This window comes from Berghia stephanieae, chromosome 5, assembly GCF_034508935.2.
Source record: "Berghia stephanieae isolate SIO BIC M18660-M18661 chromosome 5, UCSD_Bste_1.3, whole genome shotgun sequence".
In the NCBI taxonomy this organism is placed as follows: domain Eukaryota; kingdom Metazoa; phylum Mollusca; class Gastropoda; order Nudibranchia; family Aeolidiidae; genus Berghia; species Berghia stephanieae.
In genome coordinates this window covers 9,312,532-9,333,157 of record NC_088364.1, presented here as the reverse complement: position 1 = coordinate 9,333,157, position 20,626 = coordinate 9,312,532, and the positions used below count along the sequence as shown (strand labels likewise).

The window sequence follows — 20,626 nt, the reverse complement described above, 5'->3', positions numbered from 1 at the left end:
AGGATAGGTTCGGTAATGCCCATAGATTTATAAATAGTAACAGATAATATCACACCATGGGGACGCACGCCATTAGCTCTAAGACCCTCAGTTCAGGTGGGCTGTTAGCAGCTTCTCTCTCTCTCTCTCTCTCTCTCTCTCTCTCTCTCTCACTCTCTCTCTCTTTCTCCCTCTTTCTTTCTCTATGCCTTTCTTTCTTTCTTTTCTCTCTCCCTCTCTCTCTCTCTCTCTCTCTCTCTCTCTCTCTCTCTCTCAAACTTTCTTCTTTCTTTCTTTCTTTCTTTCTTTGTTCTTTCTCTTTTTCTCTATCTGTCTCTTTCTTTCTCTCTCTCTCTCTCTCTCTCTCTCTCTCTCTCTCTCTCTCTCTCACACACACACACTCCCCTCCCTTCTCTCTTTCTTTTTCCTTTCTCTCTTTCTCTATCTCTTTCCCTCTTTCTTTCTCCATCTCTCTCTCTCTCTCTCTCTCTCTCTCCTCTCCTCTCTCTCTCTCTCTTCTCTCTCTCTCTCCTTCTCTCTCTCTCTCTCTCTTTCTCCCTCTTTCTTTCATTCTTTCTCTATGCCTTTCGTTCTTTCTTTCTTTCTCTCTCTCTCTCTCTCTCTCTCTCTCTCAAACTTTCTTCTTTCTTTCTTTCTTTCTTTCTTTGTCCTTTCTCTTTTTCTCTATCTGTCTCTTTCCTTCTTTCTCTATTCCCCCCCCCCTCTCTCTCTCTCTCTCTCTCTCTCTCTCACTCACACACACACACACACACACACACTCCCCTCCCTTCTCTCTTTCTTTTTCCTTTCTCTCTTTCTATATCTCTTTCCCTCTTTCTTTCTCCATCTCTCTCTCTCTCTCTCCCTCTCTCTTTCTCTCCCCCCTCTCTCTCTCTCACACACTCCCCTCCCCCCTCTCTTCTCTCTTTCTTTTTCCTTTCTCTATCTCTTTCCCTCTTTCTTTCTCCATCTCTTTCTCTCTCTCTCTCACTCTCTCTCCCTCTCTCTCTCTCTCTCTCTCTCTCTCTCTCACACACACACACACACACACTCCCCTCCCCCCTCTCTTCTCTCTTTCTTTTTCCTTTCTCTCTTTCTTTATCTCTTTCCCTCTTTCTTTCTACATCTCTTTCTCCCTTTCTCCCCCCCCCCCCCTCTCTCTCTCTCTCTCTCTCTCTCTCTCTCTCTCTCTCGTTCTTTCTCTCACCCTCACTTATCTTTCATTTTTTCTCTATCCCTTTCTTTCATTCTCTATTCTCTCTCTCCCCCTCTCTCTCTCTCTCTCTCTCTCTCTCTCTCTCTCTCTCTCTCTCTCTCTCTCTCTCTCTATATATATATATATATATATATATATATATATATATATATATATATATGTATGTATGTATGTATGTATGTATGTATGTATGTATGTATGTATGTATGTATGTATGTATGTATGTATGTATGTATGTATGTATGTATGTATGTATGTATGTATGTATGTATGTATGTATGTATGTATGTATGTATGTATGTATGTATGTATATATGCATGTATGAATGTAGGTATGTATATATATATATATAGTATGCGCTTGACTAAAAAGCGCATAATATTGCCATCCGGACATATAATGAACCAACCCACAAAACTATGTGTAAAAATTAAAACGTTTAAAGTCTGGTTAATACAGTTAATTGAGAACTACTTATAAACGCGGATGGCAAAAAACAAACAAACAAAACAAACAAAAACAATAACAAAGTGACGTCAACTTCATTCTATCTATATATACATACTATAGGTCCTAGGGGTCTCAACTCAAAACTTTAAAACCACTGAAAGTTTTCGCAATCGACATCCGAAAACCAAAATACAAAAAATGCACGTGAACTTAGCAAATTCATAATTAATCAGCATTATTATATCACCAAGAACAATATCTAATCATAATAGCTATAGTTTGGTATTACTACCATTATCATTATCATCATCATCATCATCATCATCATCATCATCATCATCATCATCATCATCATCATCATCATCATCATCATGCTTATGAAATTTAACAAGAGGCGTAATTTTGATTTTTAAAATGACTCAATTTCCCTTTACCTCATAATCTTATTATCAGACCAGCCATTATATATTCATTCCAAGGAATTTACCCAATGGAAACCGTACGGTGCTCTTATTGGCTTACCAACCAGCGGCCTCGATGAGAAAAATATCCGCCATTTTGATGTTGGCTGGGAATCGCGTTACTATAGTAAACAAGCGCTGATCGGCCGTTCATGAAAACAAGTTGCTGCTCGCTCGTTTAACTCAAAATTATTCAAAACGATCTCTCTAAAATGATATAAATGTGACTTCTTAAGGTTTTCTTCACGGTCAAAACCACACAACATTCTATTAATGATTACGTCCGAGGCAAAAAGGAATAGTGACAGGTCGACCGAGAGTTGAACTCGTGAGACGACAAACATCAATGCGAAGTGTAGCGAGAGTCAAGCTATTGTTTGTCTTGTCCTATTCTATATAGAGAAAAGGATAAATAGTATAGCCTCGTGTGTGAGTGGTTGTGTGTCATAGTCTTGTTTTTAAATTGTTTCTGTTGTTTATGTGTGTAGTGATGACTCTCTCACACTCAATTTCAATGCCGAAAGAGGAATTCCCGCACACAAGAAAGGGGAATTGGGGTGGTATTTGGCATACATATTGTATAGTATCTAGTTCTAAATAGATAACTGATTAGAATTATATTATGATATATAAACACAATGCCAAATACAATTCCGAAGTTTCCTTATTTCAAATGAAGTAAAGCTCCAAAACCTAATGGTAGTGATTGTAGTACTGAGTGTTAGTGAGGTGATGTGGTGTTGGTGGTGGTTGTAGTTGTAGTAGTAATAGTGATGATGATGTGGTGGTGGTGATGATTGTAGTTGTAGTAGTAGTGGTAGTGATGATGATGTGGTGGTGGTTGTAGTAGTAGTGGTAATGGTAATGATATGGTGGTGGTGGTGGTTGTAGTAGTAGTGGTCGTGATGATGATGTGGTGGTGGTGTTTGTAGTAGTAGTGGTAATGATGCGGCTATGTGGTCTAGTAGTATGACACTCGCTTCCGGATCGGAAGGTCCTGGGTTCGAGCCTCGCGCTCGGCGCATAGTTGAGTCCTTGGAAAAGGCTCTTTACTCACATTCTCTCACCGTACTCAGGTGTAAAATGAGTACCTGGCCGTTAACAAAGTTGTCTTTGTCCGAAAAATTGTAATATCGCCTAACAGGCGTCATGTCCCGTCCTACATGTTAAATGTTGACCAGGGACCCCTTGTAAAGCGCTTTGAGCACATTTAGTGTATATTGCACTATATAAAGCTCAATTAAAAAAAAATATTTCAATGATGATGATATGGGGGTGGTGGTTGCTGTAGTAGTAGTGGTAGTGCTGATAATGTGGTGGTGGTTGTAGTTGAAGTAGTAGTGATAGTGTTGATGATGTGGTGGTGGTTGTAGTAGTAGTGGTAGTGATGATGATGTGGTTGTGGTGGTTGTAGTAGTAGTTGTAATGGTGATGATATGGGGGTAGTGGTGGTTGCAGTAGTAGTGGTAGTGATGATGATGTGGTTGTGGTGGTTGTAGTAGTAGTTGTAATGGTGATGATATGGTGGTAGTGGTGGTTGCAGTAGTAGTGGTAATGGTAATGATATGGTGGTAGTGGTGGTTGTAGTAGTAGTGGTAATGGTAATGGTATGGTGGTGGTTGTAGTAGTAGTGGTCGTGATGACGATGTGGTTGTGGTGGTTGTAGTAGTAGTGGTAGTGATGCTATTATGGTGGTGGTTGTAGTAGTTGAGGTAGTGATGTGGTGGTGGTTGTAGTAGTAGTGGTGGTGGTGGTTGTGGTAGTAGTGGTAATGATGATGATATGGTGGTGGTGGTTTCAGTATTAGTGGTAGTGATGACGATGTGGTTGTGGTGATTGTAGTAGTGGTAGTGATGATGACGTGCTGGTGGTGGTGTAGTAGTAGTGGTAGTGATAATGATGTGGGGCTGGTGGTTGTAGTAGTAGTGTTAGTGATGATATTGTGGTGGTGGTTGTAGTAGTAGATGATGTGGTGGTTGGAAAACACATTACAGGTTATTATATTATAATACATGATTACACACATTCTCTAACTTCATTTTTTGACAGCTTCGTTGTGCCATAAATATACGCAACAGTTCTGAAACATTTTATTGTGGATTTTGATATTGTTTGTTATTTTTCTTGTGTCGTTATGTTGACATAGATACCGAATGAATGGTAATTACTACATTCTCAGCCAACAACAAAATGGCGCTGAATGCTTTCATTGGTGGACACTTTTTAGGCTTCGTACGTATTCTCATTCGTTTAATTCTATTATTCATTCACAAAGGAAACTAGACAGATTTTATTTGCTATTATCTCACATAAGAGAAAACATATTGGTACATAGGATACATCTTAAAGAAATAGACAACTTTGTTCTTTCTGTTGATATAGCACATGCCTTTATTTAATACTTCAGCCAAGGACTACTAGAATGTGTAGTAGTCTTTGACTTCAGCGTATATATAATTAAATATCTTATTTTAAAATGCGCCTTAGAGCATGAATTTGCGGAATTTGCACGCTATACAAATGATTTATTATTATTTTCATTATTCAGTGACAAAAGTGAGAAGCAGATCGATATAAAAGATAAAATTTAATTTGAACCATGTTATTACGCAAACCATAAGTGTTTTGAATGAGTGTAACAGTGTAAGATATAAAAATGGATGCTAAAGCGATTTCTATTATTATTATTATTATTATTATTATTATTATTATTATTATTATTATTATTATTATTATTATTATTATTATTATTATTATTATTATTATTATTATTATTATTATTATTATTGTTGTTGTAATTATTATGAAGTGGGTGAAAGGCGACAAAGTTCAAGTAGACACCGTTTCGTGACCTCGCCGACCCGAAAGTAGACGACTCAACTAAACTAACAAAGAATTTAAGGAGTCCTTCCTAAAGCTCTTCGTGCTAGCATTTCTTTCAATTTGTATTTTCACCGTGGATCTTTTGTTATGAGTTTATTTATGTATTAAATTTGTCGGGTGGCCTTCCGAAAGCTCCCCGTGCTAAGGGAAACAACTCAACGTATTCGTATTCGACCACCACAATTTTGATTTCTTCGATTTCACAATCTCATGTTCCGCGTTTCAATGCCGGTAAAATTTGAAATAACCAAAATGGTATGCTTTTGGATTTAAAAAAATAGTAATGAAAATTATGTTACTCACTTGGTAAATGTATGAATTCGATAAGTTATATGTTATGAATAAATGATAAGTTATACTTCTGATTTCGATTTAAGCAACAGGGCACATGTGTACTCGGTACCGATGACGTAGTCTGTGACCTTTTGACACCAAAGCAACATGTCGTTGTGAAGGCGCAAGTTTCATCACCACCGGTAATTTTTACACAATTTAAATTGCTGATATCTCAGCTCTTGGAGTGGAAAGACCCCCCCCCCCCCCCCCAAAAAAAAAAAAAAAAAAAAAAAAAAAACCCAGAAGAATATATAAGCAAAAAAAAAAACAACTCAATCTGAGCCGGTATTGCACAATCCTCCCCAACGATGATAGAGGGGAAGTAAGGCAGGACATAATACTTGAAGAACAGGCTATGTATTGGTTGCCTCCCATAAGCATCGGTTTCGGCAATCTAGGATTAACTATCTCCTTACCGACCACTTTCAGTATTTTCCACAAAATGACAGTCTTACCCAGCAGAAAAATGATTTTTTTTAAAAACTCAAACAATCTCTCTGCAAAACAAATTTATGTTCTTATTGATTAAACAAAGATCATTGTGATGTGCAAAATAAATCTGAATAAGAAAAATGTATATTGTATAGTAACAAATATGACGATTTTGCTGTAGGTGGTAAGGAGAGGGTTAAGCACGCTTTTTTTGGCTTTTCCCCGAGAGGTTGCTAGAATCCAACGAGTACCGTATCCAATTTTTGGGCTTTACAAGGGTCCCAAGCCAACAGCAACACTTAACATGTAGGATGAGACATGACGCCCTTAAGGTGCTATTAAAACCTTTTTTGACACACCTCAGACGTCATTGCTACAAATCAGGTACTCATTTAATTTAACACTAAAAATATGAAACTTGGAAGAAGTTTATTATGCTTGATTGGGGAGAATAAATGACTGTATTGTCTTGAAACACCTTGAAGATAATTGTCTCTGCTTTGGTCTTGTCACGCCTCGACTACTGCAATTCACTGCTCGCTGGGCGTCCCAATAACAACAAAATAATAAATAAGCTCCGGAGAGTACAGGATTGTGCGGGTAGGTTAGACCTGGGAAAATCTCATTACGATGATACAAAGGACATGCTTCAAACCCCCTCTGGCTGCCAGTCCGGGCTAGACTTGAATACAAAAAAGCCCTTGTTTGCTTTGGTGTATTTGAGTCTTCTGTCCGCCTCTACATTCAACACTTACTCCAACCGTACGTACCTCTGAGAGATCTTAGATCTCATGATTTAAAACTGTTAGCATCTTCTAAAACTAACTTAAATTCTTTGGTTATAAGTCTCTTATGCCCAAATTTCATCAATTTTTTGAGTGTTTTAATGTCTTTCTCTTCCTTGTATAAAACGTAAAAAATCAAGAAGATAAACAACACCAAACAAGCAAAACAAACAAACAAAACAAAACAAATAAAAGTAATAATAACCCCCCCCCCCCGAAAAATGTATAAACAAAAACAGCTCAATCTGAGCCGGTAATGCGTGAAACCAGTCCAGCCTCTCAAATCGACCGGCATCAACGGTAAAGGGGAAGTAATGCAGGAAATAATACTTGAAGAACAGGCTATGTATAGATTACCTCCCATGACCATCGGTTTCGGCAATCTCGCCTTTTGGCTTCTCACAAGAGCTTGCTAGAATCCAGCGAGTACCGTATCCACTTTTTGCGCTTTACAAGGGTCCCAAGCCAACAGCAACACTTAACATGTAAGATGAGACATGACGCCCTTAAGGTGCTATTAAAACCTTTTTTGAGACCTCATACGCCATTGTTACAAATAAGAACTCATTTAACACTCAATAGGAAACAAAAGTGTGATGTCAAAATACTGGTTCCAATATCATTGGAAGTGTCAAACCACTCTTTTGGAGGACTTGATATATATCTTGTATAATTGAGCCTCTGGTTTCAGAGTGATGACATCTTATTTTCTAGTCTAAAGTATGCTTAAAGATCACCCATCCTCTCTCTTTTATGTCCCATAATCCTAAGAATATGCCCATACACCCTGCTACTAAAATAGTTATGCCACCTTATGATTCAATATGTAACCTATTCATTATTAGTCCTCCAAAGGACTGGTTACATACACACTTCCAATGAGTTTGGAACTGGTGGAGTAAAAGTAAAAGGTGTGGATTCACAACTTCTTTGATCCGCCCTATTTGAATAGTCTTTTCTAAGGACTCCACTCCACATTGTGCTACCCACAAATGGGATTCAAACCACATACCTACGGGCCAGAAGCAGAGTGTCGCACCACAAGACCAGAAACCCACAAAAGAAGATAACAGAAGAGGCAATAGAGTTTGATTTGGGATTTTGTTGCCGTACTTTGAAAAAAAAAAAATCATTGTAAAAAATTTGGCCAGAAAACTCCTTCATCAAATGTTGATCAATTAAAAAGGCCATCATCTTGTTTATAAGTTGTTTTTTTTTTAAATTCCTGAAAACATATCTTTTCACATATTTACTTGACTGAATTTTAAATGCATTATATGTGACTTATGTATTGACGATGTTTTTGATGCCTGTTTTATGCTCATAATGTTTTGATATTGGGTGATATGGTCTCGCAATGTTATTGTTACCTGGGTAAACAATGTCCTGTTTTGTTGTTTTTTAAAAGTGCTTTGATGTTTCGACGAAAGGCACTATAGAAATATGCTTATTATTATTATTAAAAATATAAAATTTGATATTTATGATCATTTTAAATTTAAATTAACTTTTCATTTTTTTAGGTTGACCAATGCTGAAAAAAAAAACACAGATTAAAAAAAATTGGCCAGAAAACTCGTCCTTCAAATATCAATTGAATAAAATGACACAAATCTTGAGAAAAACTCTGAAACCTGGGACTTTAAGAATGCCTTCAAAGAAGTCCCAGGTTTGAGTGTTGTTTTTTTTTTCCAAGATGAGGGTCATTTAGATCATTCAATATTTGAATTAAGGACAAACTTCCTGGCCAAATTTTAAATATTTGTTTTTATTTCAGAGTATGACAGAATACCCAGATGGAGGAGATCGGTCAAAGATTCCAGACAGGGTTCGAAGAGAAAACAAGGGTGTAGGTAATCAATCTTCCATCTTATCGGAAATTACGTTCAGTCCATGATGATATGAATTGAAAAGATTATATTACGATCTCTTGGTCTCTAAGAGGAGTCTGGGCCATGGTTATTTCAGTTACTGTTAGTAAAGCTAAATAGACAGAAACATTTATCTGTTATACATTATAATTATAGTAGGCACCATTTTCAGTCAGGTTAAACAGACCCAGCTAACCAATCACTTTTTAGTGGACAAGGTTGTCAGAAATAGACCTTGATTGCACACGGCAATGCCATTTTACTTTATTTTAAAGGGTTTTACGGTGCTTGCAACACTTCAATGTCATGTCAGCGCCAGTAAAAAAGAAGAAAATGGGATAGTAAAAAGTTCTAGAGTTACAATTAAAGTAGGTACCCAAGAAAAGGTAAGACAAAGGGGAATTGATTCAAATAGGAAACAGATGTAGATTCCAAGAGCACACGATCGCCTAAAAGTCTCATCCAGACACAAGAACAGGTCCCAAATAAGAGGAACACAATGTTTACAAATCATATGTTAAAAATAAAAAAATAACAGTACATAACAGAAAGAAAAATACAAGGAAAAAAAATATCATCTCCCAAAACTATAAATTCGACTGTTTTCCTCCCAGGCAAGGTCTCTGGAGGCAGAGTCAGGACAAAACTAAGTAATCTCATTCCAAGACAGACAGAAAGCAATTGGAAAACAGTTACAGGGGGATAGAAGACACATTAAGTACCTCCCTGCCCATTATGGGAGGTAGGGAACCCCACCCAGACATTTTACTTTGAAGAGATTGCTATACCAACTGAGCCATCCATGTCCCAAAAATATTTATCTGATCTAGTTATGAGAAAAAATGAACAATTGAGAAATGCCTTATTTTTTTTGGAGACACATTAAGGTTACATTAGCGCCAAGATAATGGATCAGAACAGGACATGTCATAGAGTTTTAGTTTGAGTTCAACTGTCCTCGTGGACACGTAGTCACATAAACTTTTAACCCCCCCCCCCCCCCCCCCAAAAAAAAAAAAAAAAAATAAAAAATGATGAGACAATGAATGAATTTGAAATAGACACAAAAATAAAAATCTATTGTTTTGTAATTTTATTTACAGTTATTCTATTTCCATACTATCATTTGAAGATGTTACATTATTGTGACAGCTCTTTTGGTGAAAATGATAGATCATAAACATATATAATACTTTTATTTATTTATTCACTTAACAGAATAGTTCATAATATGTATTGTTATTGAACTATAATTTTTTTTTTTATTGGGGAGGGGGGTGGGGAGACTACGTGCAAGTTGGACATAGAGTTAAACTCTCCAACAACCATGGATAGTAGATTTGTACAATCACAATTCATCCAATAGATAACCATTTCAAGACTCACTCTCTCTCTCTCTCTCTCTCCATAAATTAGCAAATTCAATGGTTCTATTACTGTCAATCCATCTTTCCTTTGAGGCACTCTCTTGATTACAAGAAATCTTCCACCTTGATGGTTTTGCGTACAGCATTGGAAAATCCCTCCTTGAAATGAAACCAAATGATGGTGTCCAGCAACTTCCCTTTATTCTTATCTGTCATGGAAGGAACATAATTGAATCGAATTTACAGTTTTTGGTAAAATTGACATTCACTTGGAATATGAAAACTGAGCTAAGAAAATTACATTGGACATTTTTTGTTTGTTTGTTTGTTGCTTTAGGTCTCTTCCAACACAATTGAGGTTATATGAGAAACCGCTGAAACAAAAAAACAAGCAATCTAACAAAAATAGTACAAATGTAAATCAAAATCATAACCTAAAGATATCATAAGCTAAATTATAAATAACCAAGAACAAACAGGCAGAAGATTTACAGAAAAAAAAATATCCCCTGTCAAAAATACAATCACAAACCAAAGAAGCAGGATAGGCTAGTAAAGAGAAGAAGAAACGACATCACTATCGGATCGTACACCCATGCGAACATCATAGGTATATGATTCAAGGGTGATGCTCCCATCCAACCACCCGCACATTGGACATTTAATAATGAAAGAGATACTAAGCTGTTAGAAACTGTGGACTGTAAAAAAAGTAATAAACAAAAAAAAAAAAAAAACAGCTTAAAAAAAAAAGAACAAAATAACAAATACAGAACGTTTCAGCTCAAAACCTTTTTTCAGCCAACAATAAAAACAAACACATTACTTAACAACAAGATAAATGGCTCAGAGAGAGAGAGAGAGAGAGAGAGAGAGAGAGAGAGAGAGAGAGAGAGAGAGAGAGAGAGAAAGAGAGAGAGAGAGAGAGAGAGAGAGAGAGAGAGAGAGAGAGAGAGAGAGAGAGAGAGAGAGAGAGAGAGAGAGAGAGAGAGAGAGGTAGGTACCTTCTTTAACAGTGCATTCTGTGTCTTTTGTAGACTTTTCTCTCTTGGTTCTCACGAACTTGCCAAAGAAATTGATGCCAGGCTAGAGATGAAAAGAAACAGTGGAGTTAAGATTTCAAGAATAAAAATTTAAATATATGGTCAAGGTTTATGTTATCTCTCTGCGGGTAGAGTCAAGAGGCCCCCCCCCCCCCCCCCCTTTCAACCCCGGCCATTCAGTAGTGATTGGGTAGCTGGGTCTGTTAATCTGAAAAGCTGTAATAGATTAACATCCTATCAAAAGGATAGCAAGCAATCTCTAATGTCCATTCCACGCTATAGAAACTCCGGCTCCTTGGGCCTAATGGCTCTAAACGACCACTTTCCCCCCCCCCCCCCCCCCTCTTGGCCTATCCAGCGCTCAAGGGCTAGTGTGCCTTGAGGGAGAGAATGGAAGGGGCCAGGAGATTGGAGATGATGTGCTTTGCATTAGACAAAAGGGAGCTCGGAATTTGTCTTTATTACATGAGACAGCATACCCATTTTTAACTCCAACTTCACAACTTGCATCCTCACTTGTGGATATGTTGTCTCGTGGTATTATGACACTCGCTTTCGGATAGGAAGGTCCCGGGTTTGAGCCTCACTCGGCACATAGATGAGTCCTTGGAAAAGGCTCTTTACTCACATTCTCTCACCGTACTTAAAAGTAAAATGAGTACCTGGCCGTTAACAGCATTGTCTCTGTCCAAAAAAAATTGTAATATTGCCTAACAGGTGTCATGTCCCGTCCTACATGTTAAATGTTGCTGTTGGTCAGGGACCCCTTGTAAAGTGCTTTGAGCGCGTTTAGTGGATATTGTGCTATATAAAAAAAGCTCATTTTTCACGATGATTATTACCTTGTCCTCTGAAATCTTTTTGGCTTCCAGTTTCTTCAAATGATTCGGCACGACACTCGTCTGTGGCTTCTCCTGATTGGTCGTCTTATCAGTTTTATTGTTTTTGCTGGTGTTTGTGGTTGATGGGTTCGTGGAGCTTCCTGCAGTTGTTGAGCCACTGACTGATCTAATGTGTTCAAGGAAAGGGAAAAAAAAAAGAGAAATATCTGAGACATGTTTGTGTTTTTATGTGTTTTTAAGTGTTTTACGGCCCCTGCAACACATTAAGGTCATATGAGCGAAGAATATGGGATAGTAAAAAAAATCTAGAATTACAATTGAAGTAGCCAAGAAAAAGGAAGACGGAGGGAAATTGATTTAGATAGGGAACAGATGAAGATTCCAAGAGCTCATTATCAACGTACTTAGTTTGAGATCACCTAAAAGTCTCATCCAGACACAAGCACAGATCCCCACTAAGAGGAACACACTCAAATGCTTACAAATCATATGTAAAACAAAAACAATACAATGCATAACAGAGATGATTTACAAGAAAAAAAAATATCTCCAAAACCCTAACTATAAATTTGACTGCTTCCCTCCCACTATCAGCTAGGGTATCCGGCCAGGGAACAGGACAAAACCAAGTAATCTCATCCCAAGAAAAAGACAGAAAGCATGTTGGAAAACAGCTATAAGGGGAAAGAAGACATAGTAAGTGAGACATGCAAGGTTAACAGAGACATATAACAATAAAGTAGCAGTTTTTCTTTAGGGCTCAATGGTAGAGCACTGGCTTCTCCTTCAGGGGTAGGGCAGCTAGTGTCATTTATGTTGGCGACAAGCACAGCACCGTGTTGTGCACGCTCAGAATGGCCAAGAATTGCTCATGACTTGGTGCTGTCAATATTTCATCTGGCAGATTTTTCCACCTCTTTGTGGTTTGTGAACAAAAGCTCTGTTGCCTATAATTATAATATGTTGTGTTTGGTCTGTTGATTGTGTATGTTAAGGAGTGGGTGGTATGGGTACTGTACTATGACTGAACGTTGACAGTTGTGGATAAGTGATTGTTGAAATTTTAATTTGCGCATGCTGGTATTTGTAGTGGCCAGACAGCCAGGATTGTTTTCTCAGCAACTGGAGAGTGTCAGCAAACCACACTCCATTAGAAGAGAGGGCATGAAATTGATCTCAGGTGTAGTAGAGGTTTTTTTATTGCCCTATGTATACTGTATCTTTTGTGTTTCTGCATTTGTAGTCCAGCTTTCGCATCCGTATAACAAGATTGGCCACACGTAGCACTTCAAGACTCGGAATCTAATCCCGAACGACATCTGTTTGTTTTTCAAAATGTTTCCCAGGTCCATGAAGGCCTGTTTGGCTTGAGTTATTCTTGCTCGTATGTCTCGGTTACATCTTCCATCTGTTGTCACTATTGAACCTAGGTATTTAAAACTTTCTACGTTGGTAAGTTGCTCGCCGTGAATCGTTATATTGCAGGTGTTGTTGTTTTCGGGTTTTTCTGTATTACCATGCATTCCGTTTTGGTGATATTCACTTCCATTCCCTTGGCTTCACTATCTACTACCACTTTGTCAACAATCTTTTGAAGTTGGATTTCTGATGTTGCAATGAGTACCGTATCGTCTGCGTATCTTATATTATTTATGTTGTGACCTCCCACTTTTATTCCCTCCATATTATTTATGCCCCTCATGATTGTTTCTTGGTATAGATTAAACAGATCTGGTGAGGCAACACACCCTTGACGGACTCCTTTCTTAATAGGAATGGAATTTCCTGTAGAGTTTCCGATTTTGATAGATGCCTGCTGGGTGTAGTATAATGTTTGCATGAGTCTGAGGTCTTTCTCATCAGCGCCAATGGAGTGCAGTTGTTTTAGTATTTCTTCGTGGCGTACTCTATCAAAAGCTTTTTTGTAGTCGACAAAACAGAGGTATAGTGGGGTCTGAACCTGTATAGCTCTTTCACTTAAAACACGGAGGAGGTATATTGCGTTCCTTGTCCCTCTGTCAGGTTGGAATCCATATTGTTCTTCTGCGATTTCGGGGTTAATCTTATTCCTTAGCCTGTTGATAATTATACGCAACAGTATTTTGTTGATGTGGCTTATTAAACTTATAGTTCTAAAATTTTCGCATCTGACTGCACCTGCTTTCTTTGGTATTGCTATGAAAATAGAGTTACAGAGATCTTCTGGAATTTTCCCAGTATTGTATATATTGTTGAATAATATGTGAAGTTCATCAATTGCTAGATCTCCTAGGCTTTTTAATACCTCTACAGATATTTCATCAGGGCCTGTTGCTTTACCATCCCTCATTCGTTCCATGGCATGTTCAATTTCACTTTTGGTGATGTTTGGTCCGCTTAATGGTTCTTTGAATTTCAGTGGTGGTTCATTTCTATTTGGATCATTGTACAGTTCGCCTATGTATTCTACCCATCGGCTTTCTATATGTTGTTCTTCAAATAGCAGTTCCCCTTGTTTGTTTTGGATACAACTTCCTGCTGCTTTGCTTTTCCTTTTCCCTGATAGTTCTTTTATTCTTTGGTGAGCTTGTTGGGGTTGGGTTTGTATTCTCTTTCGATTTCGCAGCATTTCCAGTCTAGATAGTTCTCGTGTGCCTCGATGCATTTGGATTTAATGTGGTTGTTCAATGTTTGGTATTCTGCAGACCCTCTGTTGCATTTTCGTCTTTCTTCAAATAGGTTTAGAATTTCATTTGTCATCCATTCCTTTTTGCTGTTTATTTGAGCTATTGGTAAATGCTTTTCTGCAGTTGCTTTGACACACTTTTGGAATATATCAAATTGTTTTTCACATTTTTCATTATCAGGTTCACTTTGGCTTTGTATCATGAGTGCATTTTCAAATTCTTCTCTCATTTTTGTTTGTATGCCATTGTCTTTGCATAACCTGTAATCCCTCTTTATTCTACCAGCTGTTCTTTGAATAGCTTTAAACTTTATCCTTATTGTACAAACAACTGGGACATGGTCACTGTCTACATCGGCGCCTGGGTAGGTTTTGCAATTTAATATGCCATTTCTGAATCTTGATGATACTGCTATAAAGTCTATCTGGTTCCTTGCTCTGTCCCCTGGTGATTGCCATGTCCAGGTTCTTCTTGGGTGTTGTTGAAACCAGGTGTTTGAAATCATTAATTTATTTGTTCTACACCAATCTGCCCAGATGTTTCCTCGTTCATTTCTGTCTCCGAGTCCATGTGGTCCGATTATGTCACCATCTCTGCCTCTGCCAATCTTAGCATTTAGGTCCCCCATTACCATAAGGACTTCTTGTGATTTACACATTCGTTTTGCTTTGTCTAGTGAATGGTAAAACTCTGTCATATCTGCATCTGTCGCCTCTTCTGTTGGTGCATAAACTTGAATAATATTGGTGTCAACTACAGGTCCTCTTAGCTTAACCAGCAAAACTCTGTCTGAGATTGCTACGTGCCCTTTGTAAAATTTGGTTGATTTTTGGTCTAAGATCATCCCTACTCCTTTTTGGAAAGAGGTTCCACCACTCCATATGATCTTATATGTCATGTTGTTTTCTTGTTTTGACATGGTTCCCTGCTCTTTCCATCTCATCTCTGCCAGGCCAAGAATATTTATTTGGAGCCGTTTCATTTCTTTCAGAATGTTGTTTAGTTTTCCTTTTTGGGCACAGGTCCTGACATTCCATGTCCCAATTTTGGTTTTGTCACATTTGTTAAATTTATTTCGCCTAGTAACTGGCTGACGGTTCGGTGTGACCTGACGAACATCACGCTCCCAACCGAGCGAGGCAGCAGTCTTCCGTGAAAACATGCTCCCCTTTACGCTGTCACCGTTTAACTTTTTGGACTTATTCATGCAGTTAACTCGGCAAAGTTACAAGAATGGTTTGCCATTGCCTATTCTTGTCGCCCTCTGCAGTTGGCCAGCTTGACCTGTTACCGTTCGACACCACGAGGAGGTTGCAGTAGGGCTTGATGATGATCTATCTTTGCAGACTTGGCATCATCCATTTGTCGAACAAATGCAGAAACACAAAAGAACATTGAAGCTTTTGAAATGTGGTGCTTGAGAAGGATGCAGAGAATATCGTATACTGCACACAAAACGAACGAAGAAGTGCTAAAACAAACATACCAACAAAGGAAACTAATGCCCTTAATAGTGGATCGACAACTATCCTTTTTCGGACACATAGTAAGGAAAGATAAGAATGAATACCTGGCAAGTTGTGGAAAAATACCTGGTAAACGCGCCCGGGGGAGACAAAGAAAAACACTCATAGACCAACTGAAGGGCTTCACCAGCCTAACAATCCAAGAGCTGTTTGAAAAGGCAAGAGACAGGGAGGAATGGAGAGAGATAATTCATGCAGTATCCGAAGCCTGGACCAGGCATGGAACCTAGAAGAAGAAGTATACTGTATACTCTGCACTGATGGGGTAGCTGGGCCTGTTAGATCTGGTGGACTAACATTTTATACAAAGTAACTATTGTCCATTACAGAAACCAGGATAAACTTTAGATCAAAGGGGCCTTTAGGCATTGATGGACAACTTCAACTACCAATTCTCTACACATGTCAATATTATGCCCATTTACAAGTCAAGATCTTTACCTAATGGTAAATGACTTGGGATTGTGTTATACTTGTATATTTATATATTTCAAAAGCAATCTAAAGACATATTACTTAAGGAAACATTTCTTTGCTTGATTTTTTTTTTTGGGACTATGTTGATAGCATTTTAAATATTGAAATGCATCTGTCTGCACCTAATAGCTATAGTAATTGTTTATATATTTATCTATTTTTGTAAAGCGCTATATAAGGGCGCAGTATTATTATTATAGTGCTTAATGTCAAAACCCCAAAGACATGACTATGGGACATAATGAAGTATTGTTGAGTGATTTGGGCATGAGGAAAGTTTTGTGATGAATTGCTCACATAAAAGTGGACATTTGTTTATTCTTTCAATATATTTAACCAATGGACGGAATGAAAAGCAACAAATGGTCAAACCATATTTAGATAGAATTGTCCTAATGTTTTAACAAAACAAGCATATCTACTTACTCTTGTTTGGGACCATCTGTTCTCCTCATTTTCTCCAACTCAATCTATGAGGTAGACAGACAATAAAAATTAAAAAGTAGGTGATAAAAAAGGTTTCATTGATTGACTCTAGTTTACTTCTTACTCTGATCCTCCGAAAAATAATACAGATGAAGTTTAATTCAGTGGAGAGAGATGCAAAGATAAGAATATCAAAATATATACAATGACAATGACAATAATACTAATAGTAATAATAATAATAATAATAATAATAATAATAATAATAATAATAATAATAATAATAATAATAATAATAATAATAATAATAATAATAATAACAATAATAGTAATAATAATAATAATAATATTAATAATGCTTATAATAATAATATTATTAATAATATCAAAATAAAAAATATCATAAATGTAATCAAGTTACCTCTCTTGCTATCATCTGTTTAGCTGCATAAGTCAATTGTTTTCTTTGTTTTAAGTCTGGGAACTGAACTATTTCCTCAACATTTCTGGGGAAAAATACATCAGTGATGAAATTGAAGGTTTTTCAAATGAAAAAATAGCTAAAGTGGATCAAAAATGACAATATTTATATTAGTCTCGTTGGATAATTTTAGAACTAATTGATTCTTATAATAAATTTATATTTATAAATGCCGTAAAATTTGAGAACAAGTTATGGAAAAATGTAAATTAACCACTAATACTATACTATCAAATAATAATAAATAGAAAGTGAAACATATGTTGACAGTCCAATACCATATAAATAACGCAACGGAAATAACTTTTTGATCTTATTCTGATTTTAAATAATCTACACTTAGAAGAAAAGCATACAATCCTAAAAAGGTGTAAATTAAATTTTAAAATTCAGACACAAATATGCTTTTTTTGAGCATATTGTTGGCATTCCTTTGACCATTAAATGAGTCATTTCTTTAAATATGGCCTTTAATTCCTCGTTTAAAACAATAAAAAATATATACACCTCTCCCCTAAAAAAAAATTACAAATTCCAATCCTGCAGTATTTATTCCATAATCTTAATCAAACACCATGTTAAGTTATGGCAGTCAATTCCTTTTTCTCCCTTTTAAAACACCTCGACCCCTGAAATAAAGAAAGCTTTAATTCCAATCCTGCAGTATTTCTCTCATATTCTTAATCAAAACCCATCGTAAGTTAAGGACAGTCAGTTCATTTTCCTCCCTTTTTTTAATACACCTCAACCCCTGAAAAAAACCAAAACATCTTCCAATTCCAATCCTGCAGTATTTATTCCATAATCTGAATAAAAAGCCCCAAAAAGTAAGGCAATAATAATTACGGGTCAAGGACGTAGTTGTATTGCCCTTCAAATGATCTCTCTTGACGGTACGTCATGTTGTAAGCTATCATGATCCGAACCACGTTGGCTAGCTCCTCTTTCTCTCTGTTACTGTACAATAGGGTGTTTACCTGTAAAATTGGAGTGACATTTGGTTTAAAAATTAAACTTTTAACAAATTGGGTGATATGAATTTTCTATAATGCAGACCCTCCAATGAGTTTGAAAGATTGAAACCTTATATACAATAAATATTTTGTACGTTTACGATTTATCTTTATTTATTATTTATCATAATAAATATGAACATTAAAACAAAACAATAAAAACTTGAGCTTTTATACAGTCCAATATCCACTAAACGTGCTCAAAGTGCTTTACAAAGGGTCCCTGACTAACAGCAACACGTAGAACAAGACAGGACGCCTGTTAGGCGATATTACAATTTTTTTTACACCTGATTATGGTGAGAGAATGTGAGTAAAGATCCTTTTCCAAGGAGTCATCTATGCGCAGAGCGAGGCTCGAACCCAGGACATTCCGATCTGAAAACGAGTGTCACACCACAAGACCACATAGCCACACAAATAATGCCTTTCCAGAATCCTTATGCTCAGTTTGTTTCCCAATTCTTAATTTATTCCCCTGGTAGTAACGTAGTCCTTCTGAGCCATTATTAGGCCCATAAATTAGAGTTTATCCCGGTTTCTATAGCGTGAAATGGACAATAACAATTTTTTTGCTACACTTTTATATGACATTATTTCCCCTACTAGTGCATACCTGTCTAATTGAACATTTCAAAATCAGTAGCCAACACAAAATTCATCAGTAATAAATGGTACAATTTTAGTAATACTCCACCAATTAACAACAACAACAACAACAACAAATACTGCGTATCTACAACTTTCTTTCCGTAAAATAAATGTTATTGACCTCCACAATTACGAGCTGGCAATTGACTAAGCTATCATGGGCGTGAACTGAGCAGTAGCCTTTATAACTTTAAGGGCACTTTTTTCTTTTCTTTCTTGGATAACTGTGGGAACTTAAAAGAAAAAAAAAATAATTTTTTTTTTCTCCAACACTAAGACCAAATTTCTGTGAAATCAAAATCCTCAATATTTCTTCCATTTCCGTATGTCCGAAATTGTTACCTAATTTCCGTAACAATTACAGACAATCCGTAAAAGTAGGCAGGTATACTAGTGCAAGTTGCCCATTTGTTGCCTTATATGCATTGGCACTCAAACAATATCTGTCATAGATTATAGTTAAGTACTTATCCACACCAGAGTTGAGTGGGGGTAATTAATGTGTGAAATGCAACTTCCAAAAGACATAACAGCAGGTTCAAACATTTGAGGCTATCCAATCACTAATCATGCTCAACATAGCTTGAATATACTACAAGACAAAGAATTATACCACTGAGCCAAAGAGAGCAGTTTACAGTATACATTTGGGATCTCAGTAACACAGAAGTATGGTTCTGGCCTTTGTTGAAACCTACCATTGATGGAAGCTTACTGGCACAAACAAACTTGACGGTAACTTTATTGTTAAAAAAAATCTGTCAAACGCAATTAGTCAATCATTTTCAAAACTCTACTCAGGAAGTTGGAACCTGAGTGCTTATGTGGAGTTGGTCAAAAAATTGAGGAAAGAAAAGAAAAAGAAAACTAAGAATAACTTCACATAGGAAACAAAGTGGACAAACTTGATTTTTGCTCTCTTATTCCCGCTAGTTTTCATTTGCAGTATATTAAAATTCTTTAAAAATTTTTTAAATTTAATATTGATGCCATTATGTTACCAAAATGATCCTTCGTCACAGACTTCAGTTTCAATTTACACTTTGCGCACATCAACGAACCCATGAAGGAAGAAGTAGGTCAAAAGGCAAACAGGCCTTTATTGAGAAAAAAAAAAAAACCCAAAAAAACATCCTCTGGCTATGGGTCGCATTGCATAGCATACAATTTTTGAGACCTTTATTAATGACTGGAACACTGGCATTCTTACAACTCTTTCTTCTTTTTTTTTTGTGAAATTTCTTTTTGTCATTTACAAAGTATTTTTTTTTGGACACTTAATAATAAAAACAAGTGATCAAAAGAAAAAATGAGAACACTTACTGGTCTGAGGGTGGGTTGCAGGACATCTATAAGGGGAGACAACATATCCATGACCATCTGGTCAGGATTGATGAACTTCCTGACAATGGGGGTCATGTCAGCCATCATGGAGGTCAACAAGTTCTTGGTCTTGGTTTGTTTCTGGTTAGCCTGGTGAGTAAAAACAGCAACAATGACCAAAAAAAAATAAAATAAAATGATCACAATGGAGATGGCAGAGTGCATAAGGTGTTGCAGTTCCACTTTGGAGGCCTGAGATTGAGCCCCTTTGCTGGTATCTAGTATTTTCGTTAAGCAAGAAACATAGCTCCTACTGCTCTGCATTGCAGCTGATGCTTGTTTTTTTTCAGACATTTTTTCTTCTTCGCTTGATAGACCATAAAGATAGATTCCCCCT

General features: G+C 36.8%; 1 protein-coding gene across 2 annotated transcripts in view; it reads right to left on the bottom strand.

Annotated features, from left to right (window-relative positions):
* Positions 1–9,492: 9,492 nt before the first annotated feature.
* Positions 9,493–20,626, bottom strand: part of LOC144972354 (chromosome transmission fidelity protein 18 homolog) — a 63,913-nt gene continuing 52,779 nt past the window's right edge. For both annotated transcript variants that reach the window (XM_078913464.1, XM_078913463.1), the window contains exons 18-24: positions 20,230–20,379; positions 18,089–18,219; positions 17,183–17,267; positions 16,762–16,805; positions 11,667–11,832; positions 10,786–10,867; positions 9,493–9,990 (exon numbers count right to left, since the gene is read on the bottom strand). In XM_078913464.1, the coding sequence (XP_078769590.1) occupies positions 9,887–9,990; positions 10,786–10,867; positions 11,667–11,832; positions 16,762–16,805; positions 17,183–17,267; positions 18,089–18,219; positions 20,230–20,379 (762 nt within the window). In that variant the 3' untranslated portion in view covers positions 9,493–9,886. The remainder of the gene's footprint in view (positions 9,991–10,785; positions 10,868–11,666; positions 11,833–16,761; positions 16,806–17,182; positions 17,268–18,088; positions 18,220–20,229; positions 20,380–20,626) is intronic.